We start from the raw sequence: 24867 nt of genomic DNA on the forward strand, positions 1-24867 counted from the left end.
TCAAAAAAGGTCAAATTCTGTATAACTCTTAGAATCCCCCTGCCAGCCTGGTCACTGAAACTCTGAAAATAATGTTCCTTCTGTATGTACAATGGCCAACGAATTAGCAGGATTTGTATAACTTAACTTTCAACATATATATCAAACAGCATGGGTTCCTGGTCAGCTTGATCCTAACACCTATTATTTTCATGGCTGGAGCAAGCTATATTATATCTCAATGAGATATGTCCTCTTGCTCTCAATTGGGTACTTTGACAAGTGCATGGAGAATATCTCTTTCATGCACACAGTTCTTACCTTGAATACTCATATCTGTCTTGGTTCCACCATTTTCTACCACTACTTGCTGGCTAGGAGAGATTATAGGAGGGCTGAATACATTTAACCAGTCCCTGAAAAACATAAGTTAAATCAACAATTTTTAAAAGCACAAACAAAGAGATAAAATGTAGAGGTTATGAAATGGCACATTCAACTTTGTACCAACTTAAACACAGAACATGATTCTTTCTCCCCAATTTTCTGCTCCCATACCTCTGCTCCTTAACTAATTCCAATTTGCCATAGCTGAAAAACTATAAACAAACAAAAATACGATAGAGAAGATAAGCTGCTTTGAGTCTCTTTGTGGAGAGAAAAAGTAGGGTATAAATAAACATAAACATATTATTATTATTATTATTATTATTATTATTATTATTATTAATAATAATAATAGACAGTTCCTTGACAAAACTGAAGGAAAAGCTGATAAGAAGGAGACCTGGCTTTGGCTCACCAGTGGAACCCTGAAGAAGGAGACAGAAGGCTTGATTCTTGCAGCCCAGGAGCAAGCCATCAGAACAAATGCAATTAAGGCCAAGATCGAAAAATCAGCTGATGACCCAAAATGCAGATTGTGTAAGGAAGCTGACAAAACTATTGAGCATATCCTCAACTGCTGCAAGAAAATTGCATAGATGGACTACAAACAGAGGCACAACTATGTCACCCAAATGATTCATTGGAACTTATGCCTCAAGTACCACCTCCCAGCAGTAAAGAACTGGTGGGATCACAAACCTTTGAAGGTAGTGGAAAATGAGCACGCAAAGATACTGTGGGACTTTCAAATCCAGACTGATAAAGTTTTGGAACACAACACACCAGGCCTCATGGTTGTGGAAAAGAAAAAAGTTTGGATTATTGATGTCGCTATACCAGATGACAGTCAGATTGACAAAAAACAACAGGAAACACATTATCAGGATCTCAAAGTCAAACTGCAAAGGCTCTGGCATAAACCAGTACAGGTGGTCCTGGTGGTGATTGGCACACCGGGTGCCGTGCCAAAAGATCTCGGCTGGAATTTGGAAACAATAAACATTGACAAAATTATGAACTATCAACTGCAAAAGGCCACTTTACTGGGATCTGCACGCATAATCCGAAAATACATCACACAATCCTAAACACTTGGGAAGTGTTCAACTTGTGATTTTGTGATACGAAATCCAGCATATATATCTCGTTTGCTGTGTCATACTATGTCTTTGTGTCACTAATAATAATAATAATAATAATAATCGAATGCATACCAATTCTATTTTAAATATAGCATTCTTAAAAAGGGGTCCCGATTAATTGTCATGGGTAGGTAAACTTCACTCACTTTTAATTGTGGTTCTGTATTTGAATTACTAAGATCAAAGAGTTTAGTGTGAGTTGCTTCACTGCTGATTTATAAACATGTATGCATGTTTCCATACTTGTTTAACACAAGTATAAGTGAGTGGTATCCCAGGATGAGATGGAGGAAAGCATATTTTCAAATATATATTCAAAGTGAATTTAATTAAAAAATTAAAATGAGCAATGTGACTAATCTACAAATAAAAATGCAGCACAAAGACTAGTAATTGTTTAAATTATAAATACCAGTGCAATCAGAACAATAATAAAATATGATATTAATATACATTTCAGATGGCGAATATAAGTAGAATCAAATGTTTTTTTAATACAGTATTTCCAAAAAATCAGCTAAATTTTGAAACTTTGAAAGGCACTAAAATATGAAACATTAAGTCCTGAGATAATGCAAATTTATCTTATACACAAAATAAGTCAACAAAGACTTATTTGGCTAGTGCTTATATAACACTTAAACTCCCTTCCAAATAAGGTTTCACAATGACAGTTTCTTTCTGACTCAATTTGAAAATTGTGATGTCTGAAATAACGGAGCTTTGCCATGGAAACCCACAAGGCACCTTTGGGCAAGTCACACTCTGGCAAACACCCTCTGAACAAACCTTGACAAGAAAACATTGTGACAGAATGCCATAGATCTAAAACAACTTGAAGGCACACAACAACAACTAAGGGACAACCCATGGTTCATTGATGAACATAAAGAAGAAACCTGGCAGAAGGGCTTCAAATCTGTGATGAGCTGGTTATAAAACCAACTGTTAAAAATTCTACAAAGATGATCAGGACACTAAGGTTTCACTTGGTATCGATTTAATCCTTTTAAAGTTCTTCTAGTCAACTACAGGAACCAGGACTTCAATTTTTTTAAAAACCAAGACTTTCAAAATTAGATCCTACAATTTCTGCAAGATTATGACAGTACAAAAATGTTGTGTTCCAACTTACAAATTAATCTTTTTAGGAAAACAGAATGACAAATATTCCCAGCATTTTAGTCGTATTGGTCCAGTTTATGAAGAAATGAAACTTAAAATGAATGCTTATTAGACAAAACCTTTTTCTTGTGAAAAGGATTTTCTACAAGCATGAATTCAGTACAAGATGCAGCACTATTCATTCCTGATTCAGAAACATATAGAGGCCAAAGACTTCCATAATTGAATCTTGAAACTTTTATTCAGAATAAGAATCTTAATAAAAGCCTCCAGCAAAGTATGAATTTAACCAGATGACATGGTCACCCATGGGTTAAGCATGACCAAGTGGGTAGCATCTTCCCCTTATCATTTCGGATGAAGAGCACCTAACCTCAGGCACAACCTGGGATTACAACCGGACACAGTGCAGACATCTGTCCTTGCACTTTGCTACTCTGCTGCTGAATATACATGCCCAGTGTAGAATACATCTCACCATATTAAAACAGTGGATGTGGATCTTAATGAGACATACTGCATTATCACAGGATGTCTATGCCCCACATCACTGGAGAAATTATACTGTTTAGCTGGCATTACACCATCTGACATCCACCAGGAAGTATCAGCCAGCAATGAAAGGACCAAAGCACCGACATTTCCGGCCCATCCCCTGTTCGGATATCAGCCAGCACGCCAACGCCTTAAATCAAGAAATCGTTTTCTAAGATCTACAGAAATACTTGCAGGAAGCGAGAATACAAAAGTGGCAGGCTAAAACCCGGAACCCCAATCAGTGGCTGATGAGAGATGAGAGATTCCCTCCTGGGAAGATTGGGCAACTTGGAGGGCACCGAATAGACTGTGCTCTGGCACTACGAACTGCAGAGCCAAGCTTAAGTAATGGGGCTACAAAGTGGAGTCCACGACATGCAAGTGTAGCCAACACAGATTTACCAAAACAAGTAATGCCAGACTAATCTGATCTCTTTTTTCGATAGAGTTACGAGTTGGGTTGATACAAGGAATGCTGTGGGTGTAGCCTACCTGGATTTCAGTAAGGCCTTCGACAAAGTCCCCCACGACCTTCTAGCAAACAAACTAGTAAAATGTGGGCTAGACAAAACTACGGTTAGATGGATCTGTAACTGGCTAAGCGAACGAACCCAAAGGGTCGTCTTCATCTTTGAAAGAAGTGAAGAGTGGAGTGCCGCAGGGCTCTGTCCTGGGCCCGGTTCTGTTCAATATCTTTATTAATGACTTAGACGAAGGGTTAGAAGGCACGATCATCATGTTTGCAGATGACACCAAACTGGGAGGGATAGCTAACACTCCAGAAGACAGGAACAGAATTCAAAACAATCTTAACAGACTAGAGAGATGGGCTGAAACTAACAAGATGAAGTTCAACAGGAACAAATGCAAGATACTTCACTTCAGCAGAAAAAAATGGAATGCAAAGATACAGAATGGGGGACGCCTGGCTTGACAGCAGTACATATGAATAAGATCTTGGAGTCCTCGTGGATAACAAGTTAAATATGAGCCTACAATGTGATGCGGCTGCTAAAAAAGCCAACGGGATTCTGGCCTGCATCAATAGGGGTATAGCGTCTAGATCCAGGGAAGTCATGCTCCCCCTCTATTCCGCCTTGGTCAGACCACACCTGGAATACTGTGTCCAATTCTGGGTACTGCAATTGAAGGGAGATGTTGACAAGCTGGAAAGCGTCCAGAGGAGGGCAACTAAAATGATCAAGGGTCTGGAGAACAAGCCCTATGAGGAGCGGCTTAAAGAACTGGGCATGTTTAGCCTGCAGAAGAGAAGGCTGAGAGGAGACATGATAGCCATGTACAAATATGTGAGGGGAAGTCATAGGGAGAGGGAGCAAGCTTGTTTTCTGCTGCCCTGCAGACTAGGACACGGAACAATGGATTCAAACTACAGGAAAGGAGATTCCACCTGAACATCAGGAAGAACTTCCTCACTGTAAGGGCTGTTCGGCAGTGGAACTCTCTCCCCTGGGCTGTGGTGGAGGCTCCTTCTTTGGAAGCTTTTAAGCAGAGGCTGTATGGCCATCTGTCGGGGGTGCTTTGAATGCGATTTCCTGCTTCTTGGCAGGGGGTTGGACTGGATGGCCCATGAGGTCTCTTCCAACTCTATTATTCCATGATTCTATGATTCTACTACAACGCAGTCTGAGCTCTGCCACATGCACAACAGAGGATCTTCTTATGGCAACACCAGAGGCACTACAAGTGGCCAGCTACTGGTCAAAGGACGTTTAGTATAATACCAAGTTTTTTCAAAACTTTGTTTGTGTTTTCAACTTATACTCTCGGCTCGCTTCTGACACAATAAATAAATAAACCCACCCTCTATGTTTGGTGTCACTGTATCCTGAAGTCCTTGAATTAAATGAAGATACATTAGCCTGGAACTTAACTTTCCAAGAAATATTTGTCTAATTAAAAGACAACTCCTTAACTATTTCAAATGTATAGAAATTGCTAGTGATTCTATTCCCCAGATGCAGATGATAATAATTAATAATAGTGAGCTGAATTATTGAATTCAGAATTAAAAGACTGCAAAATTTCTCATGAAACTTTTATGTCAGTAGGAACATCAGAGGAAAACCCGAACAACCAGGCATGTCTTAGCCTTATTTTTTAATAGATGTCCAGGACTTAAAACTTAACAGACACACTTCAAGATACAAATATATCTGAAAATCATACTTGGTGACACACTACCTATTTTGTCATAGTGTAACATATATCTGTTATTGCCAGTGCCTGGAATCAGTCCATGCAATCATTATGCATTTATGCCCCCTCCTACTGCAAAGAAATATGATTTATATCCTGGACATCTGTTAACTATTTTCTGTCTGTCGAAGTATCTGAATAAATGACCGTGTTCTACACTAATTTATCATTCCACCACCACAAAAAAGAATATAATATGAGGATGGCATACTTTTCATCTTTACCTACAAGGCTTGCCTTAAGCTGTGTGCCCAATTTCAAAACCAGTATGTGCCGTTTCACCCTCTTCTCATCTTCATCTTCCTGTCTTCTTGGCTCTTCATTACCTAGTGTATAGGCTATATGTTCAAGGTGTTTATGAAACATAAATTAATTTTCAAGACTAGGATTCCATCTCTAAGATTCCTCATTATGCATACATATGCAAATACAAGTATTACAAAATCTGAAAAAAAGTTTCAAAATCCAAAATACTGTGTTTCTGGTCCAAGCATTTTGAGTAAGGGATAAACAACCGGCATTTTAAGTTGTTTTAAACTTAAATTGTTTAAATTGATTTCATTGTTTGCCAACTTGACATTGTTGGATATGATGTGAAAGATATGTATTTTAATACAAATCCAACCAACCAAATGCCACTACAGTACAGGATGCTTTTGTAAGCATATCATTTGGGACTCAGGGCTCATGAATCCAGCTTTAGACAGCCATGAAAATGCGAAGAAACTCCAGAAATGAGGTATGGAATTCCTAGGGATGTAAAGAATACCAGAGACATTATTAATGTGTTGTCGAAGGCTTTCATGGCCATAATCACAGGGCTGTTGTGTGTTTTCCAGGCTATATGGCCATGTTCCAGAATGCTTCTGGAACATGGTCATATAGCCCGGAAAACACACAACAACCCAATCCTTTATAAATTTTGACCGTGAAAAACATCACCAAGGAAATCTGCACCTGTTTTAAAGCTTCTGCTACATGTCCAAGAATGAAAAAGCTAGGATTTATTTTATACACTGCTTCCTAATCTGTTGAGAGTGAGAAAATTCTGCACAGAGTCTAATAAATCCCGTGGAGATGACTCCAGAATTTGCTCTGATTTTAGAGACCTAGTGTGGCCAATACTGAATTGCTGCATTCAATGTGCAATAATGAACAAAAAGTATGCAAATTTTTTTGTGCCAATGATACATATTTGTGCAAAATTTATTATGATTTATTAAACAACCTGATGTTTTGCACCACTATTTTCTGATAAATTGTGTAGGTTTTTCTTGAGGCAAATGAAAAAGCATTATCTTTTCAAATTATGAAGTGATTAACTATGGATATTTCACCTTGATCACTGTTGCTAATGTAAATAATGGACATTTGCATCCATTCACAATGTGGTATCAATGAGGTATCAGCTCCTGCATTAGAAGATAATGTTTTGTTGTGGACATTCTTTTAATAACCATATTGTTGAGCAACAAAAGTGGTGGAGCTTGTTACCAAAATGGTCTTCCTCCAAACCCTAAAATTGCTGTCTATCTGCCTGAAAGCAATTGGATACAAAACAGACATAGGACAACAAACACTGTTTTGCAAGCCTAACATGCCCAAAAATATGTCCATGGTTGTTTACATTTTCCTCGCCTTAGGAGGTGATTATGCAGAATTACGTCTTAGGTTGACTGATAGAGTGATCCCAGATGAGTCTACTGGCTTATATGAACATAAAGAAACTCCATATGTCCACCATGAAGTCCTTTGAAAGACAGGGTGCCTTTTCTGCTTCCAGGGAAGTTATACCGAATCAAGATACAATTTCTTTCCTACAGAAAATCTTGGCAGACGTTGAGTGAGTAATGTTGTGACAGATAAAACCTGTCTTTGCTTTGCCATCTCTCTGTTGGCTCTTCTGCTGCCGGTGCACAGGATGTTACTTTTACATCATCTGTTGTTAGTACATATACACAATCTGGGACAAATCTAGGGAAAAGATACCTGCTCCTTCTCAGCCAGGATGGAAGGGAAGAAACAACCTGACCCCATCTAAGAGCTGCTGATGTGGAAATTCTACAACATTCATTGTGGATTTTGGGAAATATGTTTAATGAATTTTTCACAATTTTAACATCATAAAAATGGATGTGAACATGAGTCTCCTACCTCTGTGTTATTGTATTCAGCCTACTGACAGCTGAGAGTCGTAAACCTAGTGTGTCTCTGCATTTGTGTATATATATCCACCCTCACAGTTTTCAATTAAGCATATTCACACCCTGAGTCCCTTTGGGGAGATAGGGCGGTCTACAAATAAAGTTGTTGTTGTTGTTGTTGTTGTTGTTGTTATTATTATTATTATTATTATTATTATTGGTTTACATTTGATGATTAATATCCAGGTACATCTCAGTGATCAACAGCTATATTTCAGAAGAATTATCACAGCTGTTCAACTACCAATTGGAGCCCCCAGATGGCGTAGTGGACTAAGTGACTTGAAGGTTGGGTTGCTGACCTGAAAGCTGCCAGGTTCGAATCCCACCTGGGGAGTGTGTGGATGAGCTCCCTCTATCAGCTCCAGCTCCATGCGGGGACATGAGAGAAGCCTCCCACAAGGATGGTAAAAACATCAAAACATCCGGGCGTCCCCTGGGCAACGTCCTTGCAGACGGCCAATTCTCTCACTCCAGAAGCAACTCCGGTTGCTCCTGACACGAAGAAAAACAAAACAAAAAAACTACCAATTATCGTTTGCACTCCAAGAAATAATGCCCGACTGCTCACTGGAGGGAAGGATATTAGAGGCAAAGATGAAGTACTTTGGTCAGATAATGAGAAGACAGGAAAGCTTGGAGAAGATCATGATGCTGGGGGAAAAGGAATGAAAAAGGAAGAGGGGCTGACCAAGGGCAAGATAGATAGCTGGTATCCTTGAAGGCACTGGCCTGACCTTGAAGGAGCTGGGGGTGGCGATGACCAACAGGAAGCTCTGGCGTGGGCTGGTCCATGAGGTCACAAAGAGTCAGAAGCGATTGAATGAATAAACAACAACAGTGCAACATTTGAAAATTCACCATTTGGACTACAACTCCCAAAACTCTTCAACTAGCATGGCCACTGAAGGGACACAAGGGACCTGATTTAATCTGATTCATAAACAGCAATGGTATTAAGAATAGTTTGATTAAATAAATAGTCTTCTTAAGAGAAGAAATCAAACACCACCAAATTTCAGCAATAAACAGCCCATTACATTCCTTAGAGATGCAAAAGTCGCTGTCTCAGGAAGGTTACACCAGCAGGCAAAATATTCTTTGGAGACCGTGGCATTAGATGTAGGAGTCAGAGATGGCATTTTGTTTTAATTTGATTTTGATAGATGGACATTTGCTGTTTGCTGTTTTGATATATGTCTGAACAAATGGTGCCATGTGTAGGATGAAAGAAAGAAGGCATGGGAATGGATGAATTTTGAAGGTATGAAATATCCTTGGAAATTCTATAAAAGTCCAACCAAGCTGTGTCTTGGTGTAGCACTCCTTTATTTCATGCTACCCGCAGATCTTGTTTTGCAAAATAAAATTTGTTGTATCACTCTCCTCATCTCAGAATCTATTTTGAACCACATGCTTCTGAGGTTTAATGAAGCCAAGCCTCCTCACCTCTGCTCATATTGGTGGGAGTTTCTGGCCACTGTAAATCAATGACATGTAAAATCAAGGCTATGAAAAAAATATTTTGGTCATGATCAATTTAAGCCTAAAATGCTTATGATATTCATTCTTGGTCTAAAAACCATGCTTGATCTGCTGGTTAAGCCCTTGTGACAGCTAAAATGCTGACCTGCAGGTTGGTGGTTCAAATCTGCGAGATGGGGCTAGCTCGCGTCTTGCAGGGACATGAGAAAAACCTTCCAGCAATATGGTAACACATCTGGGTGTCCCCTGGACAACGTCTCTATAGACGGCCAATTATTTCACACCAGAAGCAACTTGTAGTATGTTCTCAAGTTGCTTCTGACATGATATAAAAATCAGACAGCTGAATAACAGATGAAAGGGCCAGAACTCTATTGAATTAACTGAGGGGGGGGGGGCATTTACAAATGAAAGGTTAAAGGTGAAATGGCACCCGATATAGATTTTCAGCAATCTGCAAAATAAAATGACAAGTGTGACCTATATGAAGATGTTGGTACACACATCTTGGAATGTTTCCATTCTATTGAAGTTGATTTGAGGGCAAATAACAAAACAATGCTATCTGATGTGACAGAATTCAGACATGAAGTGCATTCCATTTGAGTCTGCATGTTGTCTGTATGCTGCAACCCATGACAATCTGCATGCTTTCTTCAGTGTCTAAAGAGAAATATTTCACTTGTGAAGGTTTCTTTTTAAAAGAGAGGCCAGTTTATCTCCTCTGAACAGTAACACATGCACATACACACACCCCAATAACAAACTCCTAATCAAGGATTTTGCTTAATTAGAGACTGTTATCAGAGCCTCAAGCTGAATCAATAAAATCAACATACATTGAGGTAATTATGTGTTGCCTGATAATAAAAGGTAAGTGTAGAGTCTTTGTGACATTGACATTCACTTAAAAAAACCCAGTAGATAGAAGGAGTGTTTCAAAGAAAATGAAAAGAGAAGGAAAAATGAAGAGGGGTTTAAAAAGAGCACAAAGAAAACTACACAGCTGTAGGGGACACTGAAACGAGAACACAATGATCTTAAAGTGTTACAATCATGGTGGGCAAAGAGGAAATGAGAGAGGAGCTTTGTTGGGCTAGAGCACATGTCGTGTGGCAGATAGTGCAGAGATACCATAAAACATCTCTAGAAGTTTTTGAAGGACTCTGCAAAGGGGACTGTGGCCCGGGCTGTGGCGCAGGCGGGAGAGCAAGCCAGCTGCAATTAACTGCAATGAATCACTCTGACCAGGAGGTCATGAGTTCGAGCCCCGCTCGGAGCCTATGTTTGTTTGTCTTTGTTCTATGTTAAAAGCCATTGAATGTTTGCCTATATGTGTAATGTGATCTGCCCTGAGTCCCCTTCGGGGTGAGAAGGGCGGAATATAAATGCTGTAAATAAATAAAAAAAATAAATGTGTGTGATTCACAGAGAGGAGGAAAAAGAAGAATGGGAAAGAGAGGGAGATATAAAGCCTATGGGTGTGGGGAGAATCATATAGCTGGAAACTTGAGTCTATTCTGAGTTTTAGCCCCCCTTTTCCTTAAAACACTAGCTTTTCCACATCCCTTCTTTGGTCCTTTTTTCTTTGCACAGGGAATACTTCTAAATTACTATATTCTAGTCATGATTCTTATCTCACAAAGTTTTTGTAGTACTTCTTTTGCCATTTCCACCTTCCTGTGTTAAGAGTTCAGATTCATCCTGTGTATTTCCCAAGTTCTACACAATTGTAAACAGGCATATAAAGTTTTCGATAATTCCCTCCTGCTCCTTCATGACTCAGTTTCCCCTACCTTCATTGATGCTACAGTCCCCATTATTTGGTTTCTCTTTGTCCTTTCATATACTGTATTTGATTCTTCTGGTATTCAGTTTAGAGCTGTCAAAATGAGAGACCCAGTTTCCCCCCTGCATCAATAATTTTGTCCCCTATAGTTGGTGCCTCCTTGACCTCAGAAATACTGTTTTTCTCTACTGCAGAATTCAGTTAAAGCCCTCCTGGTGAAGTGTGTAAGACTCATAAAAAATTAACCTACTGGTTACCAGCAGCTGTTCTTTGTAGAAACACAGGTCATGGTCAAGAAACCATATCCTTCCCAATGATATCATATTTCTTTTCCAGGGCCATGATAATCCCCCAAAAAGGAGGAAAAGAGAAACAAAGGAAGGAAGTAGAGAAAAAAGGGCACAAGGAAATGAAATCTGGGCTTTATTTTTTTTTTAAATTTCATCTTTCTCCCTGAGAGTTCAATAGACTGGAGTGAACTAGGACTGAAAAGGCTGGTGGGGCAGCAAGTATTTGAAGAAAAGCATTATATGAGCCTGTAAAGGATCAGAGGGATTAGACTACATATCAGAGAAGTGCAGAAATCTGCATAAACAGGTTTTATACAGTTATTGTGATACTCTAGGCTGCGTGAGCACTGGAAACCAGACACCAAAGCCAATAAACAATCTAATATCTTTATTAAAGAATAGAAGGAATAAAACAAAAATAAGCAGAATATATAGTCCAACAATAGACCTTCTGGGAAAGGTCAAATATAGTCCAGTATTATAAGGTCCAATGTCCAGAATTAGCGTTTAAAGATAATAATCCAGTAAACCGAAACACACTCAAACTTCCAAGCAGTTTGAGTGGGGAATAATCCAGGTCTTTTTCAAGAGTCTCAGGAAGCCAGTCCAAGCCAAGGAGTTCAAGGCAAGGCAAGGAAACAAGACAAGACAAGGCTGGAAATAGTGGATCCAAGCGTGGTCCGAACTTGGCTAGAAGGCGAGGCGCTGCGCCCAGTCTACTCGAGAGTAAAGCGCCACAAGGACTAGAGGCGACGTTAATGCTCCAACTGACACGTTGACACCGCGCTGGCTGGCCAGTGCGCAGAACTTTTAAAGGACTTAAAAACTCCCTTCAAAACAGGTGTTCAACACTTGATTCCCAAAACAGCCTCCTTTGAAAAGGAGGGGAACAGCTGAGAACAGACTCAGCTTCAAGGGCTTTTTTAATGAGCTCTGGGCTTGAATTGTCAACAGGGAGCATCTGGAAGGAAGCGGACTCTTGCTGAGTCGGCAAAATTCCTGTATCCTCATCGCTCTGGTCCGCAACGAGTACAGGGTCATGACCAGAAGGTCTCTGTGACATCACAGTTATCGGGTCTTAAGAAGGAAAGGCCATGTGAAAGGCTTTTCTCCCGATGTTTGGACACATCTCCAAACATCTCCCGATGTTTCCCTAGGTATTTTTTTAAAACTCTTCTCTACTTTGTTAAAGCAGTATTTCTGTACAAATATTTTTTCTACTGATAATAAAGGGGTTCAGGAAGAGAAACTGGACATTCAGAAAGAGAAGGAAGGAAAGTAGTGTTTAATTAGTAAAACATTAACTGATTCTGGAGCAACCAGGTTAATAATAGCGTCTGTAGTGTCACCTTCAGCATCCATATGCAACTATCCAGACATGATAGAGAATGATAAAGCTGTGCCTGTAAACTCTAATTACAGTATATTAAACCTTTTTCAACTAGGTACCTTATATAAATCAATACAAGGTTATATCGCTATTAAAACCCCATGCTTTCAAGTTAGGTTTGGAGTATATAATAAATGAACAATTTAAATGTGCTTTTTTCACTAAAAAAAAATCACATCCTTTTCTTAGAAAAGTATGTATGTACTATTCACAGAATGCATTTTTTCATCCTATCACCTGTAAATATAACATTTAGGAGTGAAATAAAATTACTACTGAAACAAAGAGATATGCTCACTTACGGTTCTATGTATGACATAGTTCTGGGGGATTAATAACTTCTGAAAGGCCAACCCAGACAGTCTTTAAACATGAATTTTAAATGTTCTTTGATTGATCTCCATTTTGTGTGTTTTAGTATGTATTTTGTTGAGATACGTTTTGGTGAAAATTGCTCTTGCCCCCTCTTCTCCTGGTGTGTCATTTCTACACGCCAGGAGACCTCCGGCACCACACTAATGGAGGCCAGGTATGTTATTTTCTTTTTAAAAGGAGTTTTGGGGGATTGGAGAGGGGATTGGGGTGTCCTGGAAAGTTTCGGAAGCGAATCTGGACACCCACCTCAGAAACTACACACTTTCTGAGGCCTGTGTGGATGAGGACTCCAGAACATACACATTTTTCAAATGTGAATGTTCCCGGTTTAAAGGGCTGCCTGAATGCGCCCTTAGTGATGACTGTTGATGTAGACAAGCTGCTATGGCAAATAAGGTGGACAAACTACTTTCTTGATCCCTGTCTCTTTTGACTGGTCATTCAGGGAGAGGATGCAATTAGATTTCAAATACAACAAATTATCAATGCATCTCTTAGGGAAGGGAATTTTCCACCCTGTTTAAAAGAAGCAGTAAGTTAGACCACTGCTGATAAAGTACCCCTGGACCTTAATAATTACAGATGTCTCTGACTTTTTTGGGTAAGGTGATTGAGAAAGCAGTTGTCCTCTAACCCTCTTGAATGATACACACTTCCCTGAACCATTTCAAACCGGCTTTAGAGCAAGATACAGACTTGAGATTGCTATGACCATCTTGGTGGATGATCTCCACCTTAAAAAAAGAGAAGGAGAGTATGTCTCTGTTGGTGGTTTTAGGTATTTCACTGGCTTTTGATATTATCAACCATGGTATCCTTCTGGAATGCCTGGGGGGTGGGGGGGGGGGTTGGAAATTAGAGGCACTGTGCTGCAGTGGTTCTGGTCATACCTCTCAGGCAGGTTCCAGATGGTGGTGCTTGGGATAGCTGCTCTACAAAAAAGGAGCTGTTACAAAGCACCCCAAAATGTGCTGTTTTATCCATTTTTTTTAATGTTTACATGGAACCACTGCAAGAGATCATCCGTAGGCATGGGGCGGGCTGTTATCAGTATGCTGATGACACCCAAATATATTTCTCCATGCCGTCCAAAACAGCTTCAGCTAAGGATAGTGTCCTCCGGATAAATATAATAATAAAACTTTATTTATATTCTGCCCTATCTCCCTGTGGGGATAAATTATTGAAGGAGGTAATGGGATGGATGAGGAAAAACAAATTGAAACTGAATCTAGACAAAACAGAGGTGCTTGCCATTACAAGTCCAAACATAGGGATGGAGTTGTCTCAACCAGTTCTAGATGGGGTTACACTACCCTGAAAGACTGTGCAGCTTGGGAGTGCTCCTGGATCAGTCTCTCCAAATGTCAGCTCAGGTAGATGCAACTGTCAGGAGTGTTTACTATTAGCTTCAGTTTATATGCTAGTTGCACCCCTTCTTAGAATCCGAGGAACTGAAAATGGTAGTGCACATGCTGGTAACCTCAAGGTTGGACTTCTGGAATGCATTTTAGATTGGGGTATCTCTGTACCAAATTTGGTTTTGGTTCTTTAATGCCCTACGTAGTTTGGGTCCAAATTACCTACAGGATCACCTTCTCCTGTACCATTTGCCCCCAACATTTAGGTCCTCTGGGGTGTGTGTGTGTGTGTGTGTGTCTACTTCATCCTGCCAGAACCTGTGATGCCTCATGGGCCTTGTAGTCCTACTCCCAGTACCATCGTGGCTAATGAAGACGAAAACATGGGGTTTTCGCCGGCTCAGCAAGAGCCGGAATCTTTCCAGATGCCTGATGTTGATGTTTTTGCCCAAGAACCCATTAAAACAGACCTTGAGCAGCTCTCACCCCCTTTTGCTAGGAGACAGTCCTATGCTGCAGACAGGGGAGTGAAGGAACAAGTTCGCAGGAGTTTGAGAATTGCAGCTAAACAAGACACTGATTAGCCATGCTTCCCCTGGGAAAATCTAGGGAGTCTCACATCTGGAGAAAGCTGGGTTTCGTTTCCTGTTCTCTAGGGAAAGAGAACGCCGGACACCTGCTTGGCAGGAAAACGAGGCCCAGATATAGGTGCCTGGCACGGTAGGTTCCGTGCGGAGTCAACGGAGTAGCTTCAGGAGTGAATTCATGTTTCCAGCCTAATGTGGACTTCGCAAAGTCCACAAACCCAGTTTCCTTGCCTTGCCTATCCAAGTATTCAAGATTTGCCTTGCCTTGTTCCTAGCCACGGATCTTGCTTCAAGAATCAAGTTTTATTCTCGACCTTGTTGTGGTTTTTACCTTTGACCCTGAAAGACCCTGGACGCTTCCCCACACTATTGCTTGGCAATAGTGTGTGTTTCGGTTTCTTGGATTCAACTTTGAACTCTAATATAATATATTGGACTTTATATTTCTGGACTAAATTTGACCTTTCCTGAAAGGTCTGTTGCTGGACTATATTTTCTACTTGTTTTTATTATTCTTACATATTTCTTTAATAAAGATATTAGATAGATATTGGCCTCTGTGTCCGGTTCTTGGTGCTCCGTTGCCACGGGCGTGACAGAACCTGACTGGCAACCATTACCCAGAGGAATTTTTCATCAGTTTCCCCAAGACCTTGGAATGACAGTTAGATCAGCTATTGGAATTTAAAACACAATTGAAGACCCATCTCTTCCGGCAGGCCTACTCGGTCAATTATAAGTTGCAAATTTTAATCTAAATTTATAGTGTATTTTAACTTGCACTTTAATTCTGAGTATCTTATTGTGTGTCTTTGAACAGTGTTTATCTCTTGTTTTAATGATGTTGTATCCCACCTCAGGCCACAGAGAGAGGCGGATAATAAAGTTGTTGTTGTTGTTGTTGTTGTTGTTATTAACAGGGCTGTGTACAATCTCTTATGGGAATGTATGAGGTCTTTGTTTGAAAATATCTGGCATTGACTGTGTTTTTTTATACAGCCTTCTTATTTCTTACATCCAAAGTGAGACAAGACTGAGGAATAGTGTATAATAAGTTCCTAATTCACGTAATTATGTGATTACAACCAGCCCCAGGTCAAATAAAAAGGGATGGAATTCTGTAGTGGGTGAGAAATATATAGCTGGAAAATAGAAAATGATAACAAATGCATTACTGTCACTATGAAGAATAGGAAATTTATGTAAACAAATGAAAGAGGGGTGATTGCAATTTATTTGCAAAAGTTTTACACTGCAATAAAAGTTTGCACTTTGAGGAGGGGACATATAGAAACTAGAACTATTTTAAAGCAAAAACCAGTAATGTGTTGATGATTTAAAAATGCACGGCAAAAATGACATTATATTACTCTTCTGGAGTGTTATTGTAGTGCTAAAATATCATTAAATCAGCACAAACCAACACTTATCATTTCCTGCACATTTTTCACAGTAAGCTGCATTCTGACTATGAGTAATCTGTTAATCTGTTCTTTGCCTCACAATCCGTCAAAGTGACAGATCCATTCCATCCCTAATACATAATATCTTCATTTACTGTATGTGCTTTCCTGGAAACTTTCTCCTTTTTGCTAACGTGGACTGTTCAAATACCACAAATAAACACAGAGTGCCACAATTGTTCCTTTTTGCCTATTTCTACTCCACTTGAGAAAGTCCAGGCAACTAAACTTCAAGTACTCTTATCTAAACAAAGATTTCCTTACCTTGAGGATTTTTAAATAGCTTGAAACCACAATTCTCTGTTCACTTAGCTTTAAAAACCTCCCAATTTCAGAAGATGCTGTTTTGGGCATTGAAAAAGTCTGATAAGTAGAGTCTGAATAACTGAAGATGTTGCAGAACAATCTTCTCTGTCAGAACATCCTAAGTAGTGAAAGCACACTTCCTGATGATTAGAAAATGGATTGATCACTTATGTGCATAAAACAGCTCTCACAGATTAAGAAGAATGAAGAAAACTTCTCTATTATCTGACGTTAGCACAATTAGAGATGTAATTTTTACATCAATTTAACTGGGAGATCAATTAACTGGTTGCTGATTAACAAGTAGGGAGGCAGTTCGAACGAATATGTCTGTAACTTTAAAAATACAGTTGGCTTCCCAATCCACATATTCTGCATTCACAAATTCCACCATCCATGGCTTGAAAATATCACCCCCCTCAAAAAAAAAATAAATCCCAGATGCAAACCTTGATTTTGCTATTTCGTATAAAGATATCACTTTACTATGCCACTGCATATCATCGGACTTAGTATTCATAAATTTTAGGATCCAGGGGATGTTTTAGAATAAAAACTCAGCTCACTGTATTTGCCTGTATAATAACAGGATGCTGTTATTATATATTTATAAAGCAGCAACACGGCACATGGTGCTTTACAAGTTAAAAAAAAAACCCCAATCAAACAGTTGCTGTGTTAGAAAGAATCAAAACACTCATACATTCAAGGTGTGAAAGATTGCACCCTCATCCCAAATCCAGACCCAAGCCTATGACATGTTAATTTGAAAAATAATCACGACTTTGTAGCACATAAACTAATCTGTGCCCACAGGTCAGTAAGACTTCTAAGCAAAGCTTGGGACGTATTTTTTTAAAGTGAAACTGATACAGGGACATGGTGAAGTCATTTGGGACTGAGCTGGATGGCTAGGGGCCCAGAGTATCATCCTATATCTACTCAGTTATGGATGGCCTGAACTTGTAATTATGCCCATGTGCTTGTGAATCTTTCCCACTGCTGAATATGGAAAATGAAGGAATCTGTGGTATTTTCTGCTGGGGATTTTACTTGATCACTGTAGGCTTTGCAATGAAGATGCTTTATACTGCAGCCTTTAAGTGTTATTCTACAAACATTCTGCACCTTTTTACATTTCCATTGAAGTTATTAGCCTGGTGACAATATATATGGTGCTAACAGAGAAAGAAATACCACAATGTTTTATTACTTAATTTAACAGCGATAACAGCAGTAGCAACAACAAAATCCCTGCCCAGTCTCCCTTCCCCCCTTTTGGTTTGCTAACGTTGATTCGTAAGTTTATCAACTTATTAGCTATGTAAAAATTTCATTAAGGGACTTGCCCTGGGAAAAGGAGATACTTGCAAGATTCCTGAATATTTTCATTTCATCTCTGTCAAATAGGCGATAATGAAGCATATCAATTATGAGCTGTCAGCATTCAGATTCACTCATCTGTTGCTTCAGATGCTCATACATTTAACTAAAGTGTCAATTAGTTGTTTTCTTACTTTAAGATATGAAAAGCTGAGCACAAGCGAACCATTCATTTTAAGAATTATGTTTAATGCTTCAGTAATTCATAAAGCACCCAATACACACTTCTAATAACCAGGCATTTCACATTTAATAACACTTGCTTTCTCGCTTATAGCCTATTGCTGAAAACCTTCTGCTGTTTTGTAGTATAGATTGCCACTCATTTCTTCTTAAGTGGATGACTAGTGAATGAGAGGCTTTAAAAAATAAAATCAATGAACAAAAGAATCAGTAGAACAATATTTGTGAACATATAATCCGAAGAGTGGAAGGCTTAGCTGCCAAGAACACACAGGGGAAAGTTCTCCCTTTTGAATGATAGTGGCCATTTTAATTCCCCTATATTTTGTTAGAATTGAATCTGTTTTCATAAAATGATGTTGAATGTGTCCTTTTAGTTAATTCATGGCAAATACAGACACTTACAAGACAGGCATGTGAAATGTTTCCTGATACATGATTCAGAGTCTAATATAATATGGAGAGGGTCCATGACAGAGGTATAGAGATTCCTCAGCAGAATCTTGTGTAGAAATGGATCCCTGCAGTAAAAGTATCTCCTAAGCCACAGATCTGATTTCCCAAGGCACATCTTCACTAAGTCATTACCCCAGAAGAGGGGCAAATCAGCTCTGTGGTGGCTGGATGATACTGTATATGGAGCTGATTCAGGCTAATCCAAGCTTGAACTGTGTTAACTAAAGTTTTGTATTGTTTCAAATTCTCCCTGAAAATCCAGAGCAAACCATGACTTTGGGCCAATGTAAGCAGTTGGGCCCATCCCAAAACACTATGTGGACAATTCTGAAGTAGGGTTGTCACAACCTTTGAGGATGCCTGCCATAGATGTGGGTGAAATGCCAGGAGAGAATACTTCTGCAACATGGCGATACAGCCCGAAAAACACACAACAACCTTGTGATTCCGGCCATGAAAGCCTGCGACAACAGACCTCACAACCTATGAGGATGCCTGCCAAAGATGTGGGCAAAACATCAGGGGAGAATGCTTCTGGAACATGGCCATATAGTCCGGAAAACTCACAGTAACCCTGTGATTCCGACCATGAAAGCCTTCAACAACAAACAAAGAAGTTAATACTTGAAATATACATGTAATAGCATGGATTGAAGAAACAGGAATATCTTTTAAGGTGATTGATCTTTGTGAAAAGATTCCAATATGAAGGAAAACTGAATGCTCCAAGAGGCAGAAGCAAACAAACAAACTGAATGAATTGCTATAGTACAAACAAAACTTACATAATAAGTCTACACTTGCCTACTCAGTAACAGGCCACATTGCATTCAATGATACTCACTTTTAGTCCAATGAACAAAAATCAAAGTTTCTTTATGACTTCTTCTTTCTCTAAGAAACAACTTTTCTCTTTCAGTACGCTTTTAATGTTTAAGATTTTATCGATGCCAGGAATTATATTTCAAATGCTGATATTTAGTTCATTTGGAGTAGAATTTGTAACATATATTTTCCTTTAACGCTTAAGATTTTATTGATGCCAGGCATTGTATTATATTTTCAATTGCTGATTTTTAGTTTATTTGGAGTACTGTTTTTAACATATTTTTTCTTTTTGAGATATGTTTTCTGTTCTGTATTTTTATACTGTAAAGATGCTTTCAATGTAGTACCGGCCAAAAATCAACAACAACAATAAATTACCTGCAGAGTTTTACTGCCCTTATGCTATTTAATGCCATGGTTGTCAGGTAATAATTTTAGGAATTGTAGCTTAGTACTAGGTTTAATTTAATTCTAGTAATTCTTTGCAGAAATTGTGAGAGGTCTAACAATACCAGAAATCTCTTCCACATAACAGTTGTTTTCTAGTTTTCAAAGGGGAAAATTTACAATTAACCCAGTTCAAAACAACACTACTGATATTTCCTGTGGATATGGAATTCTTTTCTTGCTATACAATAGTTGCTAAGATGATGAAGTCTCCAAACTATTAGACAAACCTGATCTATGATCCTCTTTATTCTCCAATTCCCTTTAATGCATGAGCTGGGCTGACAAATATGGTGGAACAGTACTAATTCAGATTAACGACTGCACAGACGCACTGCAAATTATTGAATTCTGTGAATTAGTGAACAAAGCCAATATAAAAGCAAAGTACATTTCATGATATATCATTGCTGCACACTTATTTTGGCATTGGCAAGATAGTTCATGATACTTCATAACGTTGTGCAGCCTGTTGTGTACGATTAATGAAGTTGTATGACCTCATTCGTCTAATGAATCATAAACCTGAATATGTTTTTTTTTGGTATAGTTAAACTCATTTTTAAAATGCACATATTTAACCTTGAGCTATTTTGCTATTATGTCTTTACTATGATTTAAATCTTCACAATTTTTCTCATACTGTTGGTTCCAAAGTTCAGAGTGTATATAGTAACACAACATTTTAATGAGCCTAGATTTGTAAACATATCTTATAAAGTAGGAAATATCTGTTAGAGACTGGTTTAGTGGGTTCTTTTTCCAAACTAGAAACATATGCTCTAATAATAATAATAATAATAATAATAATAATAATAATAATAATAATAATACCAGTGCAGGTGGTCCCGGTGGTGATTGGCACACTGGGTGTCGTGCCAAAAGATCTCAGCTGGCATTTGGAAACAATAGACATTGACAAAATTATGATCTGTCAACTGCAAAAGGCCACCCTGCTGGGATCTGCGCGCATCATCCGAAAATACATCACACAGTCCTAGACACTTGGGAAGTGTTTGACTTGTGATTTTGTGATATGAAATCCAGCATATCTATCTTATTTGCTGTGTAATAATAAAATAATAATAATAATAATAATAATAATAATCATCATCATCATCATCATCATCATCATCTCAAGATTGAACTTCAAAGACTCTGGCAGAAACCAGTGCAGGTGGTCCCGGTGGTGATGGGCACACTGGGTGCCGTGCCAAAAGATCTCAGCTGGCATTTGGAAACAATAGACATTGAACAAAATCACGATCTGCCAACTGCAAAAGGCCACCCTACTGGGATCTGCACGCATCATCCGAAAATACATCACACAGTCCTAGACACTTGGGAAGTGTTCGACTTGTGATTTTGTGATACGAAATCCAGCTTGTCTATCTTGTTTGCTGTGTCATACAATAAAATAATAATAATAATAATAATAATAATAATAATAATAATAATAATAATAATAATTTTATTACCCATTTCTCCCTGCAGCTCGAGGTGGAATCAACATAATTAAAGCAAGAGTTAAAACATTATTAAATGGCATACAACAAGGTACACAGAGTAGCAATGCAAGTTAAAATTCACTAATGAAATGCAGATTAAAATTCACCACTTAAAATTGACTGGGTAGGCCTGTTGGAAGAGATGGATTTTCAGTTGTGTCTTAAATTTCAACATCTGATTGAACTGTCAAATCTTTTCCAGCAAGTCACTCCACAATCTTGGGGCAGCTGATGAAAAGGCCCTCTGGGTGATGGTTGCCAGTCGGGTTACAGCAGGATGGAGTAGAATCATAGAATAGTAGAGTTGGAAGAGACCTCATGGGCCATCCAGTCCAACCCCCTGCCAAGAAGCAGGAATCGCATTCAAAGAAGCCCTGACAGATGGCCATCCAGCCTCTGTTTAAAAGCCTCCAAAGAAGGAGCCTGTACCACAGTCTGGGGGGGGGGGGGGGGAAGAGTTCCACTGCCGAACAGCTCTCACAGTCAGGAAGTTCTTCCTAATGTTCAGGTGGAATCTCCTTTCCTGTAGTTTGAAGCCATTGTTCCGCGTCCTAGTCTGCAGGGCAGCAGAAAACAAGCTTGCTCCCTCCTCCCTATGACTTCCCCTCACATATTTGTACATGGCTATCATGTCTCCTCTCAGCTTTCTCTTCTGCAGGCTAAACATGCCCAGTTCTTTAAGCCGCTCCTCATAGGGCTTGTTCTCCAGACCCTTGATCATTTTAGTTGCCCTCCTCTGGACACATTCCAGCTTGTCAACATCTCCCTTCAACTGCGGTGCCCAAAATTGGACACAGTATTCCAGGTGTGGTCTGACCAAGGCAGAATAGAGGGGTAGCATGACTTCCCTGGATCTGGACACTATACCCCTATTGATGCAGGCCAAAATCCCATTGGCTTTCTTAGCAGCCACATCACATTGCTGGCTCATGTTTAACTTGTTGTCCACAAGGACTCCAAGATCTTTTTCACATGTAGTCGCCACCAAGTGGAACTCAGTGAGTGGGATGGATTGTACGGAGAAGGCGATTCTGTAGGCAATTCTGTAGGTAACCTGGATCCAAATCATGTAGGGCTTTAAAGCTTAAAACCAACACTTTGTACTTTGCCCGGAAACTAATTGTCAGCCAGTGGGTTAAAACACGTCTGGGTGTTCCTGTGACCCATCTGGCTGCTGCATTTTGAACTAATTTGAGTTTTTGAACTTGGTACAGAGGTAGCCCAATGTAAAGCGCATTGCAGAAGTCCAACTTTGAGGTTACCAGAATATGCACCACCATCTTTAGGTCCTAAAATTCTAGGAAGGGGTGCAGCTGGCATATCAGCTGAAGCTGATAGTAAACACTCCTGACTGTCGCATAACTTGGGTTGACACCCAGTTCTAGCAATGGATTTGTAGTGGTGGGCACCTGGGTTAAGCCTCTCACTACTCTGAAAGGCTCAGCTGGATATCATGTCTTGTCACATAAAAGTCGAGTTTTTTGCCATCCTGCTCTAGTATAAGAATTTTGGGCTAGGCACTTAGGAACATATTCAAGTGTAGCCCAGTACAGCAGACAATAATTATACACTGATGTTTTAAGATTATGGTACATCTAAACTGTAGAATTAATGTAGTTAAACCCACTTCAAGTGCCATGACATAACTGTATGGAATCATCAGATTTGTAATTTTATGCTCATCAGCACTATTAGGCAGAGAGGCTAAATACCTTGTAAAACTACAGCTCCCACGATTCCATAGCACTGAATCTTCACATCTATTGCAAAAATTCGACAGTGTAGAATATGGACCCTATCTTCACTGTGTCTGAATTAATACAATGCATTCTGAATGATAACATATGCCAGTGTGCTACTATGACCTGTAGCTGGAAAAGAAAGCAGTTACAAATGTGTTATAAATGTACTCATCTTTGCAAGCCCTATGGCTGAGTACCTGTGATGTCTCATGGGCCATGTAGTCCCGTTCCTAGCACTGTTGTGACAGATGAAGAGGAAAATTTGGTTTTCCCACCGTTTCAGCCAGAGTTGGAGTCTTTGCAGCTGCAGGATGTTTGCCCACAAGAAGACAGCCAAACAAGCCTTGAGTCGAAATCTCCCCCATTTTCTCGCCGCTTTTATTATAATCAAGATAGACACGCTAGGGAGGCGACTCGCAGAAGCGCCAGGATAGCTGCCAGACAATTAGAAGATTAAGTCTGCTTCCCTTGGGAAAGTTTAAGGAGTCCTGCATCTGGACAGTATAGGTTTCGGTTCTTGTTCCCCAGAGAAAGTGTTCTTTGGCGGGAAAACAAGATCCCTATATAGATGTTTGCCACCAAGGATTCCTTGCGGAGTCAATTCGTCAGCTCGTGGAGTGAGATCGTGTGTAGACTTCGTACTCCAGTTCCCAGCTCCTGAATCAAGTTCCCAGCTCCTGAATCAAGTTCCCAGCCCTGCCTTGTTCCACGGATTCTTATGGACTCAGTTCTTGTTCCACGTATGCCTTGTTTCTAATCGGACCTTGCCAAGCCTCTGTTTTTGCCTTGCCTTGCGTTTTAACCACGGACCCTGCTTCTCGGATTCCAGCCTTGTTCCCTTGATACGGATTTACCTTAAGCCTCAAGCCTATGGACAGTTCCCCACACTATTGCTTGCAAATAGTGTGTGTTTCGGTAAAGTGGATTATAACTTTGGACTTTAATATCTTATATTGGACATTGTTTTCCTGGACTATATTTGACCTTTCCTGAAAGGTCTACTTCTGAACTATTTCTTACACTTGTTTTTATTGACTTTATATAATTCTTTAATAAAGATATTAGATAGATTCTGGCCTCTGCGCATGGTTATTGGTGCTCTGCAGCCTGGGTCCTGACAGTACCATTAGTAACTGTAATAAGATGGACCAACCAAAGGTAGATTTATCTGCTTCCAAATGTCTGATTTTGTTCAACTAGCATGTAAGCAATATATTATTAGCCAAATAAATTTAAATACACATTTGTGTAATAGTTACTAATGCTGTTTACTATAATTTTCCTCTTAGATTCAGTACTGATTAATATTTTAGCATACAAGAAAGGCATTTATGTATATAGGATCCCTCACCACTTCCAATTTATGACTGCTCTGAGGCTCTGAATTTGACTATAATCCAAGGTGGGAGTGATGCTATGAACTTTGACATCTGTTTATTTGTATTAAAAAAACCTTTAGATTGTAAAGTTTAGAACCACAAACATAAACTGCCAACACAAAGGATCTCTGCTGCAGTGTAAGATGGATACGTTGTAAACAATTTTAGTCATTTTCCACAAAGAGAACAAAAAGGTCATGCCACTCAAGAAAAGCTGTGTCAGTGAATGCTAAAAGGTAACATTATCACATAGCACTGAGAATATGAAGAAGCCAGTGCTGGTGGCAATACTTTCCAAGAATGA

The 24867-nt window shown here is 39.3% G+C and overlaps 1 protein-coding gene across 15 annotated transcripts in view; it reads right to left on the reverse strand.

Annotated features, from left to right (window-relative positions):
- Positions 1-24867, reverse strand: part of cfap20dc (CFAP20 domain containing) — a 294908-nt gene that overhangs the window by 21243 nt on the left and 248798 nt on the right. For 14 of the 15 annotated variants that reach the window (XM_062969646.1, XM_008105414.3, XM_008105415.3 and 11 more), the window contains one exon: positions 301-395. The exons of the other annotated variant lie outside the window; for it this stretch is intronic. In XM_062969646.1, the coding sequence (XP_062825716.1) occupies positions 301-395 (95 nt within the window). The remainder of the gene's footprint in view (positions 1-300; positions 396-24867) is intronic. 15 annotated transcript variants of the gene reach the window in all.

Source organism: Anolis carolinensis, chromosome 2, assembly GCF_035594765.1.
Source record: "Anolis carolinensis isolate JA03-04 chromosome 2, rAnoCar3.1.pri, whole genome shotgun sequence".
Lineage (NCBI taxonomy): Eukaryota > Metazoa > Chordata > Lepidosauria > Squamata > Dactyloidae > Anolis > Anolis carolinensis.